Source organism: Cyprinodon variegatus, unplaced genomic scaffold (assembly GCF_000732505.1).
Source record: "Cyprinodon variegatus isolate N-32 unplaced genomic scaffold, C_variegatus-1.0 Scaffold1160, whole genome shotgun sequence".
Taxonomy (NCBI): Eukaryota; Metazoa; Chordata; class Actinopteri; order Cyprinodontiformes; family Cyprinodontidae; genus Cyprinodon; species Cyprinodon variegatus.
Window position 1 is genome coordinate 186008 of NW_015151613.1, and position 21501 is coordinate 207508.

Genomic DNA, 21501 nt, shown 5'->3' on the forward strand with positions numbered 1-21501 from the left:
TGTGCTTTACAACATACATACATCCTATCAGAATATTCTATTACTCTCCATACCAGTTAGAATATTTAAATGCACTGAAACATTTCTTTGTTTTTCAGCAAAAAAAAAAAACTTAAAAATTATTATTGATTAAAAAATTCTGTGCCTGTTTAACACATTACACTTTGTGGAGCTTTCGACCACTCCAAGATGGCGCCACCAAATCACCCGTGCCATAGTCAGCACCCCTAGGTGTAAGTGCTCCATATGGGGTCTACTCTTTTATGTTTGTCTATGGTGCCAAGGTCTATTATGTCATGTGATTTTCCTGGACATATTTTTGTTGTTACAGACATTGTTGTGACATTACAGGATTTCTTTGATTGCATAATTTTACCGTAAAATAAGAATTAAATGCTGCAAAGTCTAAGGATACTATAGTTCTTACAGGTAATCATTGGGGTTTTACAGGGAAATGTATTTACAAAAAGTTGTTGTGAAATAATAGCGTTGAGTATTGTGAAAACCAGTTCATTTCTAACAGTGTACCTTCTGCAGTTACATTTTAAAGTTTTTATTGCCATTAAAGACTTTCATGGAGTGTGGTATAAATGAGTTCCTGCAGCAGTTTAATCTGCATGCAAGAACAGTGAGGCACCTGAGGCTATACATCTGAATGTTTGCCATGTCCTGTTTATGTGATTACAAGCGTCTTTTAAAGAGTTCCCTTTCTCAGAAAATGGTGGCTACTTTAGAGCCAGCATGACTCTGGTAATAAATCTGGCAAATAGGCCTGTTTGTTCTCCATCTGTTACACAAAATCATTTGTCTTCTCTTGGTCACACCTCATCTTCTTCCTGGGTTTGTGTATCATCTACCGCATCAACAGCAAACACTGCAGAAATTCAAAAGGTTTAGAGTAATTTGTATGTTCTGAAGCATAAAGCTGAGATATTTCAAAGGGAGCAGAGTTTGAGTTCTGATGCCTTATCATTTTGGCAAATATTCTATATAGTTTTAAAATTAACATGAAAAAGATACTTGTGTTGAGGAAACAAAGACATTAGTTATGCTTCAAAATAGAAAAACAAAAATTTTAAGATGTGCATTAAGGGCCCATTTAGAGAAAACAGATGAAGCACATTGGGATTTTTGCTAGTTTATTTAGTTTTGTTCAGGAGGGGAACATAACTATATATATCCATCCATCTTCTTCAGCTTATCCGGGGTCGGGTCGCGGGGGTAGCAGCTTCAGTATGGAGGCCCAGACGTCCCTCTCCCCGCTTGGGCCAGCTCCTCCGGCGGAATCCCAAGGCGCTCCCAGGCCAGCCGAGAAACATAGTCCTTCCAGGGTGTCATGGGCCTACTCCCGGTGGGACGTGCCTGGAACACCTCACCAGGGAGACGTCCAGGAGGCATCCTAACCAGATGCCCGAGCCACCTCCACTGGCTTCTCTTGATGTGGAGTAGCAGCGGCTCTACTCTGAGTCCTCTCCGGATGACTGAGTTCCTCACACTATCTCTAAGGGAGAGCCCAGACACACTACGGAGAAAACTAATTTCAGCCGCTTGTATCCGGGATCTCATTCTTTCGGTCATGACCCAAAGCTCATGACTATAGATGAGGGTAGGAACGTAGATCGACCGGTAAATCGAGAGCTTTGCTTTTTGGCTCAGCTCTCTCTTCACCATAACAGATCGGTACAGGGCACGCTTCACAGCAGACGCCGCACCAATCCGCCTGTCGATCTCCCGCTCCATCTTCCCCTATTTCGTAAACAAGACCCCAAGATACTTAAACTTCTCCACTAGGGGCAGTACATCCTCCCCAACCTGGAGAAGGCACGCTACCCTTTTCCGGCTCAAGACCATGGTCTCAGATTTGGAGGCACTGATCCTCATCCCGGCTGCTTCACACTCGGCTATATATAAAATTAAAAAAAAAATGCATCACACTATGTTTCATCCATCCATCCGTTTTCTGACACTCTTAATCCCAAATGGGGTCACGAGGGGTGCTGGTGCCTATCTCCAGCTGTCTACGGGAGAGAGGCGAGGTACACCGTGGACCGGTCGCCAGTCCATCGCAGTCACACTATGTTTCTCATTGTAAAAAACAATTATGGCAACATCATGTTGGGGGGATACATTTCTTAAGCTGGGGGCAGGGAGTCTTGTGCTAAATCAAGGCCAGTCCTGAAAGAAAACCTGCTAGAGGCTACAAAAACCCAAACCCAATGGGGTAAAGGTGAACATTTTAGTAGGACAAAAACCAAAACAACGGAGACAATTAAATAGTTCAAATTAAGATGAATCTCACCGAGCTTCAGACAAAAATTAGAAATGTTACTAAATATAAAAAAACTGCTAATGACCAGTCTATGAGCTGTAATAACAGTGAAAGATTATTTCTAAAATGCAGTGACTCAGGTGGATTTAAAAGAAATGCATTTCAAATTTCTTTCATGTCTGTATATTCCAAGTTTGAAAATCATTAAGCATTTTATTTTAGCTTCACATATTTGTGTAACTTTGCATTAATTTGTTAGATGAAATCACAATAAAATTATACTATGCTGTGATGACAAAAATGACAAAAATTTTGTTTTCTAATTCGTTTCATTTATTTTTATACTATCCCTTCACATTGCAACAATAGACCAAAATAGCCCCACATGACTGCTCTTTACATTTGCTCCCACCCACAAACACACAGTCACTAAAAAGTAAAACCCTGGCCTTGTAAAAGCTGAATGGCACATTGTTGTTAGAGCTTCAGGCATGTTTTCTTCTCACAAACATTTATAGCCATTTATATTATTAACGAGGTGTGACTGTAAGCAGTCATTTGAGATCCCGTGGACTGTTTGCATCAAATCAGCTGTTTAAACCTTTTTTATGCTCCTTGATACACTGCTTGTTTTGTCCTTGCCACAGCGGCTGTAACATGATCCATCAGGCTAAAGCTGTCTGGCATACAGGATCTGAGGCGATAACATAGAGAGATCCTTCCAGGAGCGCTCTCTCACTCTAACCCTAACCTGAGTGAAACTACTCAGGTGGTGGCAGATTATGTTTAAACATTCTCTCATGAGCCAAAAGGGAATTGTCGGTACTTGGCAATTCCTGGGTGGATGCAGTAAAAATGACCTGTCATTGGATCTGCACTCAAAATGTAATTATATGGAGGACACAGCTGTCAGCTGAGGACGGTTGACTCTTTGATAAGAGCTGATTCATAAGAACTCTGAAGCAAAGAGTCATAGGTTGACTCTTTTCTTTTGAGTTGAGTCATAGGAATTGCTTTGCCTGAGGTTTGACGAGAGAAAAGTGACTTCCCTACTTTATTTAATGGAAATAAAATATGAGAAATACTTCAATAAAAGCATTGGGAGTAAATGTGACGGACAAAAGCTATAATTACAAAACCCTGAGAAGAGTCTGTGGATGCTTTAAAAGCATCATTAGCCTTGTACCCATTACATCTTAAATATTCAAATTGGATGCAATTTACTTTAATTACACAAGCAAGCAATTAGAATATCTTTTTCTCCCACCATTACTCATACCTAATGGTATGTAGTGGCAAAAAGCAATGTTTGCTAGTGAACATATGGATAGAAGTCAAATGGAAAAAAAATATTATAAGCGGCTGATTATAAACAGCCTCTACACCCAAAGTAACATCAATTATCACTTTTGGTTTAAAATAATTCTTATTTCAAGAACACGTTTTTCCATTGATTGTAAAATCTTCACCCAAAAACTGGTGTTAGCCACTTTTTGTAGCAATGTTTCTCCTTCCAAATCCCAAAACCCCAAATCAACTTTTTTTAGTAGATAAACAATAAATCGGGCATTAACGGTGCTACATTTATGTTAAGCAAATATTAACATTTTAGTGTAACTTCATTTAATTCTGTTACATTTACCCTATCCTAGGGCTACCTTCTTTCACATGTGTAATTACCATGTCTGACATATTTATCTACAAAGAGGAGCTAGTTTTGTTTTATCTGTAATTTTACCTCTTAAAACTGTGGCTTTTGTTGGATCCTGCTTTAAAAATGAACCCTAACCTTAACCCTTAGACCAATTTCCTCACCTCCATTCCTATTGCCCTCACTGCACTGTGGCTTCCTACAGTAATACTAATGTTAATTAACTAAAAATTTAAAAAGAACTAAGAATTTGGACAGAAAGTTTACAAAACTATTGGTTCCAGGAAAAAAAGTCCCAAACTAATAGGCATCCAAACCAGTTCTGGGTCCAGCTATACTGATCACAATGAACCTATATCTAAAATTTCCGAATAAATTACCAAAGATGGAGGAGATATTCATGTGGCTCTTGCTAATAAAGCTCATAATAAGTACATATTGATAGAATGGTGCTGTTTAAATAAATGTATGGTTCCAGAGAATTAAAACATAAATGAGCTTAGAAGTGGGTCCAAGGGTGGATCTACAGTAAATCAGGGTCGGGGGGACCATGCATGCCCCTAGCCAATTATTGGCCACCCCTGTTGCCCCTCCTTGCCCAGTGATTTGTTGTTCTCACAGGGATGTAATTCACTCGCTTCAATTAATATTTCTCCTCTAAACCAGTGGGTGGCAACAGTACCACCCACTTCACTTTCAGTACCAATACCATCAAGTATAGTATCCTACCTTGACATTTTTTCAAATTACTATATGAACCAAACAGTGATAACAAAAATACAGCATTTCATTCGTTAAAACAACATACTAGAATTGAAGTGGACAAATAAAGGATTGATGCTTTTATGAATATGTTTTTAAGCCTGTAAGCCTGCTCTCAAATTCGCAAATTCAGATATTACACATACGAATCCTTTAGGCAATTGCAGATCTCACACGGCAGAAGTGTTGGAAAAATCATGTGTGTAAAAAGAGTAGTAGTAATAGTGTTTCTGGGGGTTAAAGCAAAAATATTTCAGACTTAAGTGTCTCTGTCTGTTTACAAAATGACCTACGGTACACATTTATAGAGCTTAGTAAACATTTGCAAATCTTAGCACACATTTGTAGATCTGAATACTGATTTGTGGATTTTTTTTTGACACATTTGTAGGTTCTTATACAGACACCAACTCTCCTCACACATTTGCAAATAATTTTGCAACATTATTGCTTATTATTACATTTCTTCTGATTGCTTTATATTGTGTGCCGCCTTCCATGGTTGGTTAGATTTAATCACAATGGTGAAATGGTGTAGGATTGGTTAACTCAGTCAGGGAATCAGTTACTCGGACTACGATAAGCCATGTTGAAGGAGTATTTAATGGGGAAATATGCGCTGTGGGGCTTGGTGTATGAAAATGGGTTTAGCTATTTAGTGTTAGAAATTGGCAACGCCTGATCTCCATCTAACATGAACTCAGCCATCTAGTCCTATTGCTTCAGATTCTAATATTTTCATTGTTGCTCTACTTTAGACTTTCTGTAGATGTATTGTTTTGGAACAGTTAATCAATTTGATTAAAAAAAAGGTTCTAGCTTGGACCTTTAAATATTATTAAAAAAAGAAATTGTAAATAAACTCCAGAAATCCTCACCCTCATTTTGTTTCCATACAAACCTGCTAATGTAGGCTCATTTCAATCCATTGCAGTTTTGAATCTTATTTTTGGGAAGTCAGGGCTTTCGTACAGCTTGTAATTTGATTTTAAAAGCAGAGCTCATGTAAGAACCAAAGCTGTCTTTGAAGAAGACAGCTATTTGATTATGACCAAACAACGTGGGTTTATGTGTTTGTGTGTTGGCAATAGAGAAAATATATTTCCAACTATTCCCAATTTATTACGGCAGCCTTCCCCCACCCCTACCCACAATGCATTAATTTATGCTACTGAAACAATGACACTCACAGGCTTGTCACAGCCACAAAGGCTTTTTAACTTTAAACATGAACACACGTGACAGCAGGGATTAGTGCGTAACATGACTCATAAGACCAGCTACTGAGTGTGCTTCTCAGCAGCCAGGCATGATAACTAATTTTTGGGTATACAACATTAAAGCTGCCAATAATCTAGCGTGGTTTGTCTTAAACAGCCGTTTCAGTGGTGGTTTTCAGTTATTTGGGGTAGCTTTGTGTCCAATTTGTCACTCTTGCTCTGGAATTTACCTTGAGGTGTTGCTAAAACGGTCCTTGCTTGGTCGAGGCTAGACAAAAGGGTGACATTGTCAGTAAAAGGAAAGGGGGCTTCAGCAGAACCAAGAGGCGGAAGGAGGGCACAACAGCAGATGACAGTGAATTAAAACATGAGAACAGACTACAAGGACACCGTCCAAGAATCATTTTTTTTTTTTTACAAATTAAATGACACCTGATCCTCAATAAAAAAAAAAAAAATGCTTTTTCATTGTACTGCACATCAAGGATTTCTCTTTCTGCCATTCAGCTCGATGAGTACTTACTCTTTCTGCTCTGGTGTCCTTGTTTCCCCTCAAATGCGGGTAAAGCTCATTGCCTGATTTTATTTCTGAGTTGTTTTTTTTATTAGAAAATTATGTAAACAATGTCATCGCTACATTGTTTACACAATTTGAACTTACAGACTTACAGCAGACTACTTTAAGAGAGAAGGTTTTTATGATTTCCAAAAGAAGAGAATTATAAGCATTTTCTGGAAAACATTTCATGCAAGAGCTGAACGTCATAAAAAATGTTCATCCTTGTTGTAAAGGTGCCTCAAAACAGCATCTCTATGTGTTTAACCTTGTTTGGTTGTCACTATGCCTCAGATAACCCCTACTACTGATCACTGAGCTGTACAAATATGAATCAAGCTGCAGTTCGGCACATCAAAATAACTTTTCACACTTGCAGCCAAGAAAGATGAAAGAGCGGTCTAATTTAATTATTAGGGCATGCAGCTCTATCTCTGTGTCCTCGTAGGACTTCAGTCAGCCGCGCTGCAGAGACTGCATCAACAGGCTGTTATGTAACAGAGTTCACATTAAAGCTTAAGTTACTTTTTTGAGGGGGGGGGGGGCAAAATTCTGTTTTTAGTTTCTCTTTTTCCTGGGGGAGACGATGAAAGGAGAGCTAAATACTAGGAAAGGAAGAGTGAGAGAACTGAATGAACAAGGTGACAGACGTCTAAGCTGTTGATAAGAGAGGGAATGCCAAAGATGAGGCTGGAGATCTATGGAAATGTTTTCCTGTGGCTAGTTCAGGTCATCTGTGTCTTTATTTAGCTCAAGGTTATCCACCAAAATAGTTCCCATCCAGATTTAGCCTAAACAACAACAACAGCGGTTTGTTCCACTCCTTTTCTTTTTATTTACATCAATGGATATTTTTAGTGCCTTATTATTTTTATAGCTCATAGACGTATTCACATTTGGTCTAAATACAACCATGAACTTACTGTATATATTTTACTGTATTTGAACATGAACAAGCTCTGGATCTTACTTAACAAGCAGAGATGAAAACATAGCTTTTGTTTTGCTGGTCCCAACTTTTACAAATCAGATGGATTTATATATAGAAAAAACATATATATACATGATATATAAATGTTATGACAAAGAGTATGTTTTGTAAATGGACATTTAAAAGAAATGCAAATCAGAAATTAAACTTTGAAAAACTTCTTAATCAAAAAAAGGTTTTTTGAGAGAAACTTTTGGTGTATTTTCTAATGTTATCTATTTTATATTTATTTATTTATTAATGTTCTATTTCTATTTCTTTCTATTTTTGTTTCTTTTCACTTTGAGTCAGTTTCATTTTTTCTAAATTGTGTTGCACAGATAAAGTTCTCTTCACTTGAAACCCAGTTCTAAAGCTCCATTGACCAATACAATGTTGTTTGCAAATCTCTATGCATACCAATAAAAGTGCATTCCACCCCTAAAAGTGACGAGAATGTGATCAGGAGAACACAAATGGAAAATAATTGAAATGATTCTATCTCAATTTGAAAAACATCAATTAAAAATAATTTGCAAAAAAAAGAAAGAGTTAAAAAAATATTTGAAATCATAATTTGAAAAACAAAATCTGTGAGAGCGGCATAGTTACTTTCAAACCCTTTTCGTATTATAATTAAAATGTTTATGAAGTTTCTTTCCTGAATTGCCTTTTTCTTTTAAATTTCATTTTACAATTGTTTTTTTTTTTTTTTTTTTTTTTCAAATTTCCATTTAGAAATGTTCTTTGTTTGCAACAACAATGGAGCTAAACTCACTCCTTGAATTTATTAATAAGGTTGCATTTTTAGGAAATATGTTGCTATGGATTTTATTTAGCTTCATCACAGTAAAGGCGCTTTAGCTTTTAATTATGCTCTATTTCTTGTGTTAATAAAAAGTCAACGCTGAAGCAAAATAAGACAGCATGAGACTGTTTGGATTAGGTACGCTGTGTACGACATTGTTATGATGACACAGAGCAAAGCACTGCAGACAGAGAGGGGAGGGCTGACTGGATCACAGAGAGAGGCTGGACCAGAGCAGCCTGAAAAGGAGGGAGGGAAATAAACAGAGCGCTGGATCAGTTCAGCAGTTAGTCTGAGAAAGGACGCCACCGTCACCACAGATGTTTCAGCCCATCGCGGCGACTTAAGGTCAACTCTACAGAACTTCTCTAGGATCAATTTAACCCTAGTCAGCTGGGGATTTTAAGTGAACAGCTTGTTTTACTGCGAAAGACTGGATGGGAATCTCACACCGATTCTGAAGGACGCCGCAAGAGCTGAAAGCTGAGATTTGATTCTTTGCCTCTGATTTTACTGCACAGCGAACAACATGCATATCCTGCAACCATACTGCATTAACAGGTTTGCAATGAAAACTTATCAGTGTTCTTCTGTACCTTCATGCAGTTTCAAAGAATGTTCAATGTTAGTTTCTGTTCTCATGGAAGTGGTCATCAAATTCAATTTGAGAATGATCAAATCTAGTTAGTTGGTAAAGGAATTTCTCACATGAAGCCTCTAATGAACATGACGTCAATATTTCGTAGATACAGAGAACAAACAGTTCTTTAGCGTCAGGATGGAGAGACTTCATAATGAGCTGGGGCTTTACTTTCCGTCTTGTTTGGATCTGTAGGAGGTACAGGGATGTGATGATGTAATGTATGTTTGCTCCTTCTGAACCACTGAGGGTTTACCTTTCATCTTCTACTCTACATTTATGAGTGTTTTTATACGTTTTCATATCCCCTTTTTATTATATTGTACTTTAAAAGTTAATTTTATTACTATGCTCTCATTATAAAAAAAACATATATGGTTTAATTCTACCTGAGATATTCATAAAGTACCAAATGAAAGTGATTTCTAGAAATACCTGATTATTATAATTCTTCCTAATAGTCAGTAAGAGCAAACATGTTGCTAATAAAGTGGTTGCAGAACTTTATAGTGTTAGAAATGTTTTTTTTAGTTATGTGAAAGAGCCGTTCAATGAAATCTGCTTCCTTTCGTATCCTTGCTGGGACCTCAGCTTCCAGAGCGCACTGCAAACTCTCCTAGAAAAACTGTTTACCCATCAGCTGCTGTCATTCCAGATCTCTTAATTTCCTCCATAATTTGTATGGAGTGAATCTTTGATGTTAAAAGCGGAGAACACACTTTTCATATTGAAATTGGAAAAGAAAAAAAAAGAAACGAAAAAAAAAAAACTATCCATAAATGAAACTTTGAAAAACTTCATACGTTAGTTTTATCTTATTATTCCTCTTATTTTAACTTAATTGTTCCCAGTATTTTTTTTTTTCAAAAGATTTATTTTTTATTTTTCAAATTCCTCTATAGATTATTTTTTACAAACTGCTTTCTTTTTAAACACTGTTTTCCAAATCACATTTTCCATACTTCTGGGCGCGAGCTTTCCCCTGGAGTAAGGAATAAAGATGCATCGCAATTGGTCTTCATGGTCTTTAACAACATTTTCATTGGTAAAACAATTCTAAAAAGATGCAATTCATAAACTCAATGAAAAAATAGAAATAGAAAAAAATATATTACAAAATACAAGATCTTTAGAATTTTTAAAAATAAAATTAGAACATTTGAAAGTTGAACCTTCTGATTAGGACGTTTATCAAAGGATTCAAAGGGATTTCTATTTGTTGATAATCTTTTTTTTTATTTTTTATTATGGAGCAAAATTCACTCCATAAATGTGGAATGACGGCAAGATTTAATCCAAGATTTTTTCCTCTGTAATTCACTTACTGACATTAGAAACTTGAATTAAACATTTTATACCTCAGTGCTAACTGTTTGTGTGCCCTGTAATAAAATCTTATACTGCGGCTCTAGCGGAAAAAAAACAACAAATTATAAACAAAACATGAGATCACTAAATGGTTTGACAATGGGTCAGCTTTGACAGCAATCAAGAGAATGAGAAGAAATGGGAGAGAGCTGCTGGATGTTAGGACAGGGATGGGGCTGAAGGTCAGCTGCATGGAAGGAAAACTCCAGAACGAAATGGGGGGATTTGGGGACTACAGCTTTAGAGGCAATGGTTTTATGATGGCGAAATGGGAATGTAAGATGCATGGCCAGCAGGGAGCTACCATATGTGTGGTTTGACTGAAAATTACGCAAATGAAGCCCTCCTGTTGGAGGCTGAAGAAAGTAGGAAACATAGAATCATAGAGCCAGACAGGATGCAGTAAAGAGATTAAGGGAGGAATTATCTTTATCCTGGAAAATCTGCATGTGCTGACTATCTTTGCAAATGGTTTGTCCATTGATATGATTTACCCAGTTCTTAATAATCCCCAAAAAACAGTGAAAGCATAAAGTGGACTGACCTCAAAATACCCCGAGATTAAATGAAATGTGTGATTTTAAAAATGGCCCAGGTTAAGATTACAGCAGACTCAGATATCCTCTTGCCATCACCTCCATTCTTATGTGTTTATGTATTACCAAAAAAAAAAAAAAAAACCAGCCAAAATACTTACAATTCAAAAAGTATTGTGTGAACTGAAATTATATTTATATAGATCCATATAATTCATATCAAATTCTTTAATTTAATGTTTTCTGTTAGTCACAGGACTCTATGCTGCTCACTGATCAAACCATTGATTTCTGGACAAGAAGTTGTTAGAATTTAAGATTTCAAGTAGGAAACGGTTGTAAAAATGGCGAACTGCCAACATTGTATCTACACGAACATGCAAACTCACAAGTCAAGTTCTCATGTGTAACATCGCAAGGAATAAAACAGTATGAAAGGGCTTCAAATTTGCACTATTTAATGCAGAGTTCAAAAATATCAATTAAGTAAAATGACAGCTATAACTCCTTTAAAAACATAGAAAGTTAAGGTTAGATTAAAAGATCACATATGAGTCATTAAACAAAAACCTGACAATTATGAAAAAATTGATAATTCATAATGCAGTGAGGTTTGATGAACCACTTTGCGAATGATAAAAATATTACCATATGCATCTTCTTCTCCCATAAGATGATCAATTACATGTGTGCCTTAAAGACTCACGTACTTGACCCAGCTTTTAGTGATTGTTCCCAATTTTCTGCTTATTTTTCAAATGCTAATAATTTGCACCTGGTATGAAGGTCATGCTACTCCCTTTGTACATATGTTAAGATCCTTAGAGCTAGGGCTGGATGATGGTCTCTTATCAAAATATTAAAGAATATCACAATATTATTTGGTACCATAGAGATAACCATGAAAGTGAAGATGATTCTTTACAGTATTTCTGTGCTATCTTAATGGCAGTACTGCATAACAATGCATACAATCACAAAAACTGCTTTTAAATAATATTTACAAATTTAAAGCAGGCCTCTTCAGGACCCCAGTAACATATAAAAAGTTTGATTTATATCACTTTATTCAACTCGACTCAGTTTCTTTATACAGTTGCAGCCATTCAAAATGGCCCTTCCCAGTCAAACGGCAGCCGAATGGCAGCCCACTTCCAGCCACTGCAGTGACCCCCTCTTGCATATTTTTAAAATCTCCTCCCTTTCACTGAATTACAGGGTCTGACAAGGATATGATGCTTCTATTTAGATCTTAATCTCCACAAATCATGAAAGTAAGAATGCTTTAGTACAAATATTGATGTTTAAAAAGGAATTGTAATTAAAAGTGGGGACATTTTGAATGGCTACTACTCTTAATTTCCCACAGACGCAACATTTAATCATATTGATTGAATTTGTCAATCCCACAGGGGGGAAAAGAATAATAACTAACAGTAAACATTCTTACACTTCATTCTTTTTGTGGACTTTTTAATATTATCAAATCAAATTTATCACTTAGACAATAAATCAAAATCATATCAGGCCGATACGATAGGCCCATTCCTAGTTGGCTTTATCCGACAAATTCCACTTCAATGAGAAACATCAGTGTTTTAATATCTCATGTGTAAACAATCTGAAACAGGGAGCTGATATGATTAATAATCTGATAGCTAGGCGTTACAATCTCCTGATATGCTGGATTCTTAGAAAGAAAATTCCCAGATGGTGTTGTTATATGCTGGACTTCGACCATCACACCACCAGAACATTTTTCTTTCCCATGATGAGCTCATCATCTGGATTTCTTTTTCTGGAAACAGAATGTTTAAGGATGAGCTGGCATATGCATGTGTACAAAAGCATGAGCGGCAGGAATGGTTTTTATTGCAGCCACATGGAACGCACTCTAACATTCGTGTGTCCCATATGTACACAACAGCCGTTATAAAAGCTGATTCCTCTATATCTTTGGCGGCTGCAAAATTATTTATTACCGCTGCCCTAAATATGAGCCTTTTAATGTTTAGCAAGATTTGGGAATAAAACATTTACTGTGCTGAGTTATCTAAACAGAGCATAATTATTTAGTTATAGGTGCCAGTTCATACTGATTCCAGGTGAATCTTTTAGACTCTGTGTGGTTTTACTGACCTGGTCGCACTAATTCCACCTCCTCTTCCTCTTTTGCAAAATCCTTGCATATACAGGTTAAACATATATATCTATTTTTCTTTTCTTTGTGTTTATATTTAAAATGTCTTTAATGAAAGCAACTAGAAGTCAAAAGAATGCTATTATCTGTTGCCCTTTTTTTGTCTTCCAGATGGAAATTCCTGGTTGCTATTAGTTCCATGTTTAAACTGAGAAAGAAATGAAGATGGCTTTGCAGGAGGATTTTAGTTTAAGACTTTGGTTTTATCCCGTAAATCTAAACAGGTCCACATAAAAGATTGTTTTCAAAAGCCGGTTCAAGAGCGGAAAAATTTTCAAAATCACTCTTTTATTTTTCGGCGTTTTCAGGCGAGGCACAGCTTTTTAAAAGGATGATGTTGTAGCTCTACCTGTCTCTGTGTCACCATGGTGATGTGTCTAACCTCACAAGATCTGTCTGCTCATGTGTTCAGCAAGGGTTTTAGGTTTGATTCTGTGGCAGTATCATAGCACCACCAACGGGCCTGCTATATGTACTACAGTGGTACTGTGCCCAGTTCTGTGGACCCACATTTTTTTCAATGTGTTTCCTAAAGTATTAATCTTTGTGTGGTTTAGCCCTGAATCTCACATTTGTTCACTTAAGCTCTGTAATGCTTTTTATATTAGAGGCTATATAACCGTGCAAATAGTTGTTCTCAATTATTTTTATAACTCATCATTATTCGTTTGTTGTTTTTCCATCAGGTGGCCTGATGTGCCGAAGAGAAAGAGGAAAAACAGCCAGTGCTCTGTGAAAAGCATGTCTGGTAAGGATTTTTAATGTCTTCGCTCATCCTTTAAATGTTGTCACCCCAAACAGCAAGATGAGCTGCATTCGGAACAAGCTCCTGCAGAGATGCTCAGGCTGAAGACATGCATGGAAGTTTAGACGGTGATCAGTATGATGCCGGACAACAGCTGGCTCCTCTGACTGGTTTCCTCTTTTGCATTAAAATTTTAATCCTCTCCTCATCATTTTCTGCTTATTTCCCCACAGAGGTTTTGCCAGCAGTCACCCACTAGGGTGGGATGAGCTGAGCAGAACTCATTACAGGATTGTTGGCTTAGAGTTGAAGTGTAGAACATTTATGTAAGTTGACCAAGGTCTAACATTATTGTTCCACCAAATGGTTCAGAACAGAGAGACTCTATTGATCAGCTGGACTCCACTGAAATCCAATTCCCCCACAAATGATTGACAGTCACAGCACCAGGTCCCTCCTCTACAGCACTTGGTGCTGGTCAGAGGTGGAAAGAGTGAAAAAACCCAGTGAAAAATAAATAAATAAAAGTACATTAGTCTAGATTTATTACGCAAATACAAGCACAGTTCCCAGTGCAAAATATCACTATAACAGAAGAAGAATAACCAAAGCAAAATTATTCCTTAAATAAAAGTTGCCTAATTACTTTTTTGTAAGCAGAACAAAATCCTCCTTGTCCATTTTATAAAGGAGAATTAGAAACTATTTCCTATGTAGTTCTTAAACATTGACAGATACTGAAGATGGCTGTAACCTTGGTCCGCTGCCCTTGATCAAAAATGGCGACACAACATGGCGTCTCTCATTGGGTGCTCAGCTCCCTATTTATTAATAGACTGCTAACTATAAGCTACGAGAATGCTTTCATTCTGGATTTGATGTTAATAGACTTTAGTGAATATGAATTTATGAAAGCAATAGTTGAATTTTCTATTGAAAACCCAAATTTGTTACAAAATGTTTCCTTGGGTGGAAAACTGAACTAAACCTGAGATTCTACTAATGGACTTTGAATAGATTTAAAGTAGATTCATACATGAAATCCTTGGTTTAAAGGAAAAGTCTGGTCAGCAAGGAATGACCAGTGAGTCATTGTATACAGTATACCCAAAACTAATAGTTGGCAGCGATTTAATACATTTAGCTTTAATCGTTAAAAAATAAAAACCAAATTTTACTGAGTCCAGGAACAGACATTTTTACCGAAACATAGTAACACCTCACTCCTGACATCGTCCGGCAGTGTTGTCACGGTGCGTTAAACCGAGTGCCATTCTCGCCGTTTTACAAGCAAAATCGATTGGAACCACTAGACACATCTGAAATCAACAATTCTAGATTTCAAGAGGACTTTACCATTGAATATCACAAGAGCTGCAGTTAATAATGTTGATGATGTTGTAATACATCGGGTTAAAGTGAGAAAAAAATTTGTTATTTGACTTTTCCGATTCATGATCCTCCGCGGATGGGTCATTAGATCACCTTGAAGAGGGAGGATCTGCCATCGAACTTTTGGCCAGAGAAAAAACAGGTCTTTAATCCGTTACTCTCTGCTATGCTTTGCACAGTGCACTAGTTGTCACCATGATGGATAATAGCCCATTGTGACAAACACCAGATACAGCACTGGGCCTTGTTTAACAGCCGGTACCGCACCGTGACATCACAAACTGGTAGGTGGCAGTAGTGTTCTTTGACAAACATGGATGTCTCCAGTAAAGCACATTCAAATGAAATTACTCTTAATTAAAAACACTTAGCATTTATTGAAAAGTATGTAATAATCTCATACTTAAAGTGCTTTCAGAAGTTTGTATTCTGAATATGACCGAACTTTGTTTTTTAATTTAAAAACGTACGGCCCGAAGTTTTAAAATAGTTTGCAAATGATCCAACTTTTTCTTTTTAAAGTCATAGGGAAGCGGCTTCCAAAGGTTGGAGCTCAGAATTCTCCCGAGTGAATAAAGTGAATGTGATTAGTTGATTATCAAGGGGGCGGGATTGATGTGGCGAAAGGTTCGCAAGCACGTTTGGTTGTGGCCAGTGTCTCTGAAGCATCTTGCTAACCAGTTCACAACTTAGTGCTAGTACTGTAGGTTCCCAGTGCGAAATTAAATTGGGACCATATAGCACTAAATTGGTGACTTAGAAACGACACTGTCAAGGAACGCAATGGACAGAGGAAACATGCAAGAGGAGGACAGTTTTTTGTCGTGGATGAGTCTCCTCCGTCATACATTTTTTATTTAGAGGAGGAAAGCGGGGACGAAGATGTTGTGGAAGAGGACGCCAGGGCGGCAGAAACTTGGTTTGGTGTAGAAGACTTACAGCCGTACATGTTTGAGCCCTTGCCTCACAACGCTGTCAGTTCTGTTAGACTGATAGACTGATTGACTGATAAGTTGTAACAAAGCCTCATGTTTTTAGGTTATTTATATCAGCTTCACATAACAACACATCTAACAGATCATTTTAATTTAGTGGAATTTTTTTTCTTGGAATAATTTCTTCCTTACTTAGAGATTTATTATCAAAACTACAGACAGGCGGATAAAGCTGATATTTCTGGATGATATTAGAGTCTTTTTCTTGGATCGGTATGACTGATAGATGCATGCATTAGCTGATTCATGAATGTATTCAGCAGCCTTCACGTTTAGATCAAGTAAAGCATTGCAGCTTTCTCCATTTTTATAATAATTTTCCATTGTTATTGTTTGGTTTGATTTATGAATAAATGCTTTGTTTTGTTTGTTTAAATTAAGACTGGAACATTCGTTATCATTGTATCATTTCTATCTTGAAACAGAGGAAGAGGAAAAAAATAGAATCATAAACATGTCAGGGATTAGTTTGACTGATTTCAAAATAATTGATATTGTGCTTTAAAAAAGTCGCTCTCTAATCAAAGCTGCATTCTAGATCCAGCAATGCAGTTTTGGAAGAATAATTTCCTTGTGCTGACTGTTTACACTCCTCGGTCATTTAAGGTTGTCCAGTCTTGTGTCTTCACTGGGCTTGGTGGTGGCATATTTGGATTTCAGTGTCTCACTCTATGCAAATTGACATTTGAGTCCTCCATGGACAATATCTTCAGAGGCTTGAAATCTAAAGAAACTTAACAATTTAGTTCATATAAATATAAGCCTGGGGGAATCAAAGGAGAGGAAATGCAAATAAAAGTTGGGATAAAAAGATTTATTTCACTTCAATTCCTTGAAGTCTAAACTTCCTAAACTTGCATGACGACGGCCCTCTGCAGAAAAAAAAGCCTTTCTTATATATCCTACATTAGTCTGCTGGGGCCATGTGTACAGGTGCTTCACAGAGGCCCCTGTGATAACGCTCAGCCCCTTTCCTTTTCCCTTTCCTTCTCCCCTCCTCATCCTCAATTTCACCATTATCTGCTTACCTCACAAATCTTCACCACTGTTGGTTCTTCCCTTGTTGGAACTTCTTTTGTCGCCTCAACTCTCGTCCCATCCCATCTCACTCTATAACCTCCTCCGCTCCTATAGCTCTTAGTGTCTCTGTTCCAGGGTACATCCCCAGCTACCTGGAGAAGGACGAGCCATGCGTGGTGTGCGGGGACAAGGCCACTGGATACCACTACCGCTGTATAACCTGCGAAGGCTGCAAGGTACAGTTGAACAGCTGGTTTTCCTTAGATAGAAAACTTTGAACCAATGTGGCTGTATGATTTGGTTGGATATTCTCTATAAAGTGTGTTGAGATGACGTGTGTTGTGAATTTACACTATATAAATAAACTGAATGGAAGTGAATTTAACAGTTCTTCCTTGTTAACATGATCTGAAAGTTCAGGTGTGAACCTTAAAAATAATAAATTCTCTATATTTTATATTTTTTTTATATTTTGTTGTATAACAGCGATGAACTTCATGTATTTTACTAACATTTTATTTTATAAAGAATATAAAAGTAATTAATCATTATGAAAAGGAAGGAAGTGAGTTATGATTTAGTTATTTTATAATAATAGCAATTTAACATGTATTCAAATCTGTGTATGGTTGTTTCTTTGGTTTTTCCATTTCAAGATAAAAAAGAGAAACTATCATTAAATGGCTGGTTATTCTGTTTTAAAAATGTTACATTCAAAGGTATAGGGGATTATATTTATTCCAGGGTGGATCATCTAAAATAGTGGTCCTCCCAACTGTCAATCATTCTGGTGATATGTTTACGTAAGGCAAGGCCGTCCTACGTGCTCTTTCGGTTAGCTATCTTTTTCTGCGCATGCACACAGTGTTGCCAACTCAGCGACCTTGTCGCTATATTTAGCGACTTTTCAGACATCTCCAGCGACTCTTTTTCAAAAAAGCGACTAGTGACAAATTTAGCGACTTTTCTGGTGTCTGCTGTGGGGCACCTCCCCCGTCCCAACCCCGTTCTCCCGCTTCCGCAGGAGTCCCTCTCAGCGCTGCAGTCAGAGCCACAGCATGTTTACCCTCAGGTTCCAGACTACAAATGAACCGCGCGCATGTGCAGGGATTCACGGCACAGGATGATCACTCTGGAGTCAGCTCCCACAGTTGCTGAACCTTCCATAGAGAGCCTTGACCAACATGACGAGGACCCACTCTTTCTGTGAGCAGGCAGGCACAGCCTGTGTGTGGAGGGAAATCTTATTAGTTTGAAAAAAAAAAAAAATAAATATTCACCATTATTTGCTCACATTGTCATTGATTCTTTGTAGCCTTTATTTGTTCCATTTAGATTGTTAATGTTAATGTAATGTAAAAAAAAATGTATGGTTCAAAATGTTGACGTTTTACTATGATTTTTAAGCTCCTTAGTGGACCACAAGGGCAAGAGAAAAAGTAAAAAAAAAAGTTGAAAAAAAAATATATATATATATATATTATGCAAATTAGGCAATGACGTCATTCAGCGACTGCTAGCGACTTACAGCACAGCCAATAGCTACTTTTCTCACAGAGGAGTTGGCAACACTGCATGCACACGTTCAGGCATATATTTGTGGTGAACTACGGTTTCAGACAGTCATTAAAGCTCACCTTTCTCACCACGGTTCTTTAAAAATGGCCAAGAGAAAGAGTGTCTACGAAGTGTATGAGAAGAAAAGAAAGGCCTCAGAAGAGGCAGATAAAGCCCAGAATGCTTTGTGTGGAGAGCTCTCCTTGCAAAGCATTATGGGATTTGATGTCACAGATGCAGCAGTTTCTACAACAACCTCTTCCCCGCTGCCATTGGACTGTTGAAACTCTAATTAAGTCTGTGCATCACATATGAAAACATCATATTTGCACAACCAATGTGGCAGATATTTTCATAATCCCTTTAAAAAGAACATAACTCAATGTTCTACTGCATTTAGCACTATATTTTTGCACTGCACTGAACGTTTCAACATCAATGCCTTTTGCACCATGACTTTAAATTGGTTTTCCTTTTCTCCTACAATTCTTGATCACTGCTGCACTTCATAAATGGTAATTTACATTTCACTATTGAAAGCTGCACGCATCGCAATTTCGTTTTGTATACAGTCTGTGTATATGAAATGACAATAAGGTGTGTCTAAGCTTAAATTACTGATGTATGGGGCTTAAACCCAAGTTAGACACGTAGAGTTCAATAGGCTCCACACATGCTATTTAACTCCACCACTAATCATGTCCTAGTTTAGCACCAGCAGCAACCTATGACAGTTCCACCTTAGCATTTTTTAGCATCTATTTGCTAATTATGGATCATGTCTGTCACTGTCAACTTTCTTGTTAGGTTTAAATGACAATAACCCCTTATTGTCCTAGAAATAACCAACACAAACTAAGCTACTTTTCTGTAGAAGAGGAATGAAGAGAGACGGAGAATTTTCACTTCCTGAAATGTCTGTGGTCAACTCTGCTGGGACCTCTCTGTCCCCTGCCTTTATTCTCAGACTTCAAAGGAGTAACAGGAGGGGTCAGAAGTTGTCAGGAGGGGTTAGAGGTTTACACATGATAAAGCAGTTCCTTGTTCAGTGTTATTACGGGTTATGATCAGTCAGCTGCAACCAAACACGGCTGGATAGTGCATGACTTCTGTTTTTCTGGAAGAACCATTTGTTCTCCTTGTTTGAAGTTAAAACAACAGAAAATTCTTAGCAGACCAAATGCCTGTAAGTTAACACAAATAAAATGATGACATTTTCATTTTTCTAACATTTCTGATTCCTAAGACCATATAGGCTACCACATAAAAAGAGGTGGAGGATTTTTTTAGTGCTGTGGTGAGAGTTTTGAGATAAATTATAAAAAGATATTTTTATTTCCCCTTTGTCAAAGAAATTCATATTTTAAGAGAAAGATGAAATATGGGATGACATATTGGAAAATCTCTGAGCACAGATTACAGCCCTTAATATAAAATAGGTTGTTGACCATCTTTCCTCTTTATCTTTCCTTCAAGGGTTTCTTCCGCAGGACCATCCAGAAAAATCTCCATCCTTCCTATGCCTGTAAATATGAAGGCTGCTGCATTATTGATAAGATCACCCGCAACCAGTGCCAGCTCTGCAGATTCAAGAAGTGCATCTCTGTGGGCATGGCCATGGACTGTGAGTCATCCCCGACTGGTAGTTAGAGGCAAGGGTTTTAGGTTAAACATGTCAGTGTTATTAGAGATCTTTGTTTTTGGGTAGATAGAATTACACTTCCAGTCAAATTCCTTCTAGATAAATTTTAAAGAACCCAAACTGGAGGATTTTAGGAATAAGTGTTAGAAGTATTTGAAGTCAGGGCTGCATCTTTATATGATCTTATATAATCACCCCCCTCCCATCTACCCACTAGTGGTGCTCGATGACAGCAAGCGTGTAGCCAAGCGGCGCCTCATCGAAGAAAACCGAGAGCGAAGGAAGAGGGAAGAGATGGTGCGGACCCTGCAGATGAGGCCGGAGCCAGATAGTGCGGAGTGGGATCTAATCAGGATGGTGACAGAGGCCCACCGGCACACCAACGCCCAGGGCTCCAGCTGGAAACAGAAACGCAAGTTTCTGGTAAATATACACTTTTACAGACCTAGAAAAGGTTTCTGGAGTTTCAGGGCAGAACAAAAAATAACTCAAAGAGAAATATCTTGTTTTAAAGGTAATAATTGTTTAACTCAACTCAAACGTTATTTATAAAGCACATTTAAAACAACCGGTGTTGACCAAAGTGCTGTACAGAAATCACAGTTGCAGAGCATAAGATAAAAACTGAAAGCTAAAATACATAAACACAATGCAAAAAGAAAAATAATAGGAAACATTTCAATTTAAATAAAATTATTTTAAAATAAAATAAAATTTAAAATAAAATTTTGCCAAATGCCCACTTAGACTTGATTAAAAGCCAGGGAGAAGAAGTGTGCTTTTAGAGAGAATTTAAAAACCTCAGAGGAGCTGCCTCTCGAATATGCCAAGGCAAGTTATTTCAGAGTCTTGGTGCTGCTACCATAAAAGCACGATCACCTTTGGTTTTAAGTTTGGTTTTAGGCATGACCAGTAGCAACTGATTAGAGGAGCTCAGTGTTCTGGCCGGGGCATGGATTTGGAGAAGCTCAGTCAAATACTGGGGGGCTAGACCATTAAGAGTTTTTAAAACACACAATAAAATTTAGAAATCTATTCAAAAAACAACCAGAATCCAGTGCAACAAGGCTAGAACTGGTGATATGCGGCCATGTTTACATGTGCCAGTAAGGAGATGGGCAGCTACGTAAGAGGGCCCAAGGAGTCGGGAGGGAATACTGCCGGCTACAA

General features: G+C 37.5%; 1 protein-coding gene across 6 annotated transcripts in view; it reads left to right on the plus strand.

The window, feature by feature from the left end:
• LOC107101836 (thyroid hormone receptor alpha) overlaps positions 1 to 21501 on the plus strand; it is a 38488-nt gene that overhangs the window by 10072 nt on the left and 6915 nt on the right. For 2 of the 6 annotated variants that reach the window (XM_015400902.1, XM_015400904.1), the window contains 4 exons: positions 13667 to 13728; positions 17247 to 17368; positions 20166 to 20313; positions 20549 to 20754. In XM_015400902.1, coding sequence (XP_015256388.1) covers positions 13667 to 13728; positions 17247 to 17368; positions 20166 to 20313; positions 20549 to 20754 — 538 coding nt within the window. Of the gene's footprint in view, positions 1 to 8542; positions 8798 to 13666; positions 13729 to 17246; positions 17369 to 20165; positions 20314 to 20548; positions 20755 to 21501 lie in introns of those variants that run through there. The other 4 variants (XM_015400903.1, XM_015400906.1, XM_015400905.1 and 1 more) reach the window with 3 other exon arrangements.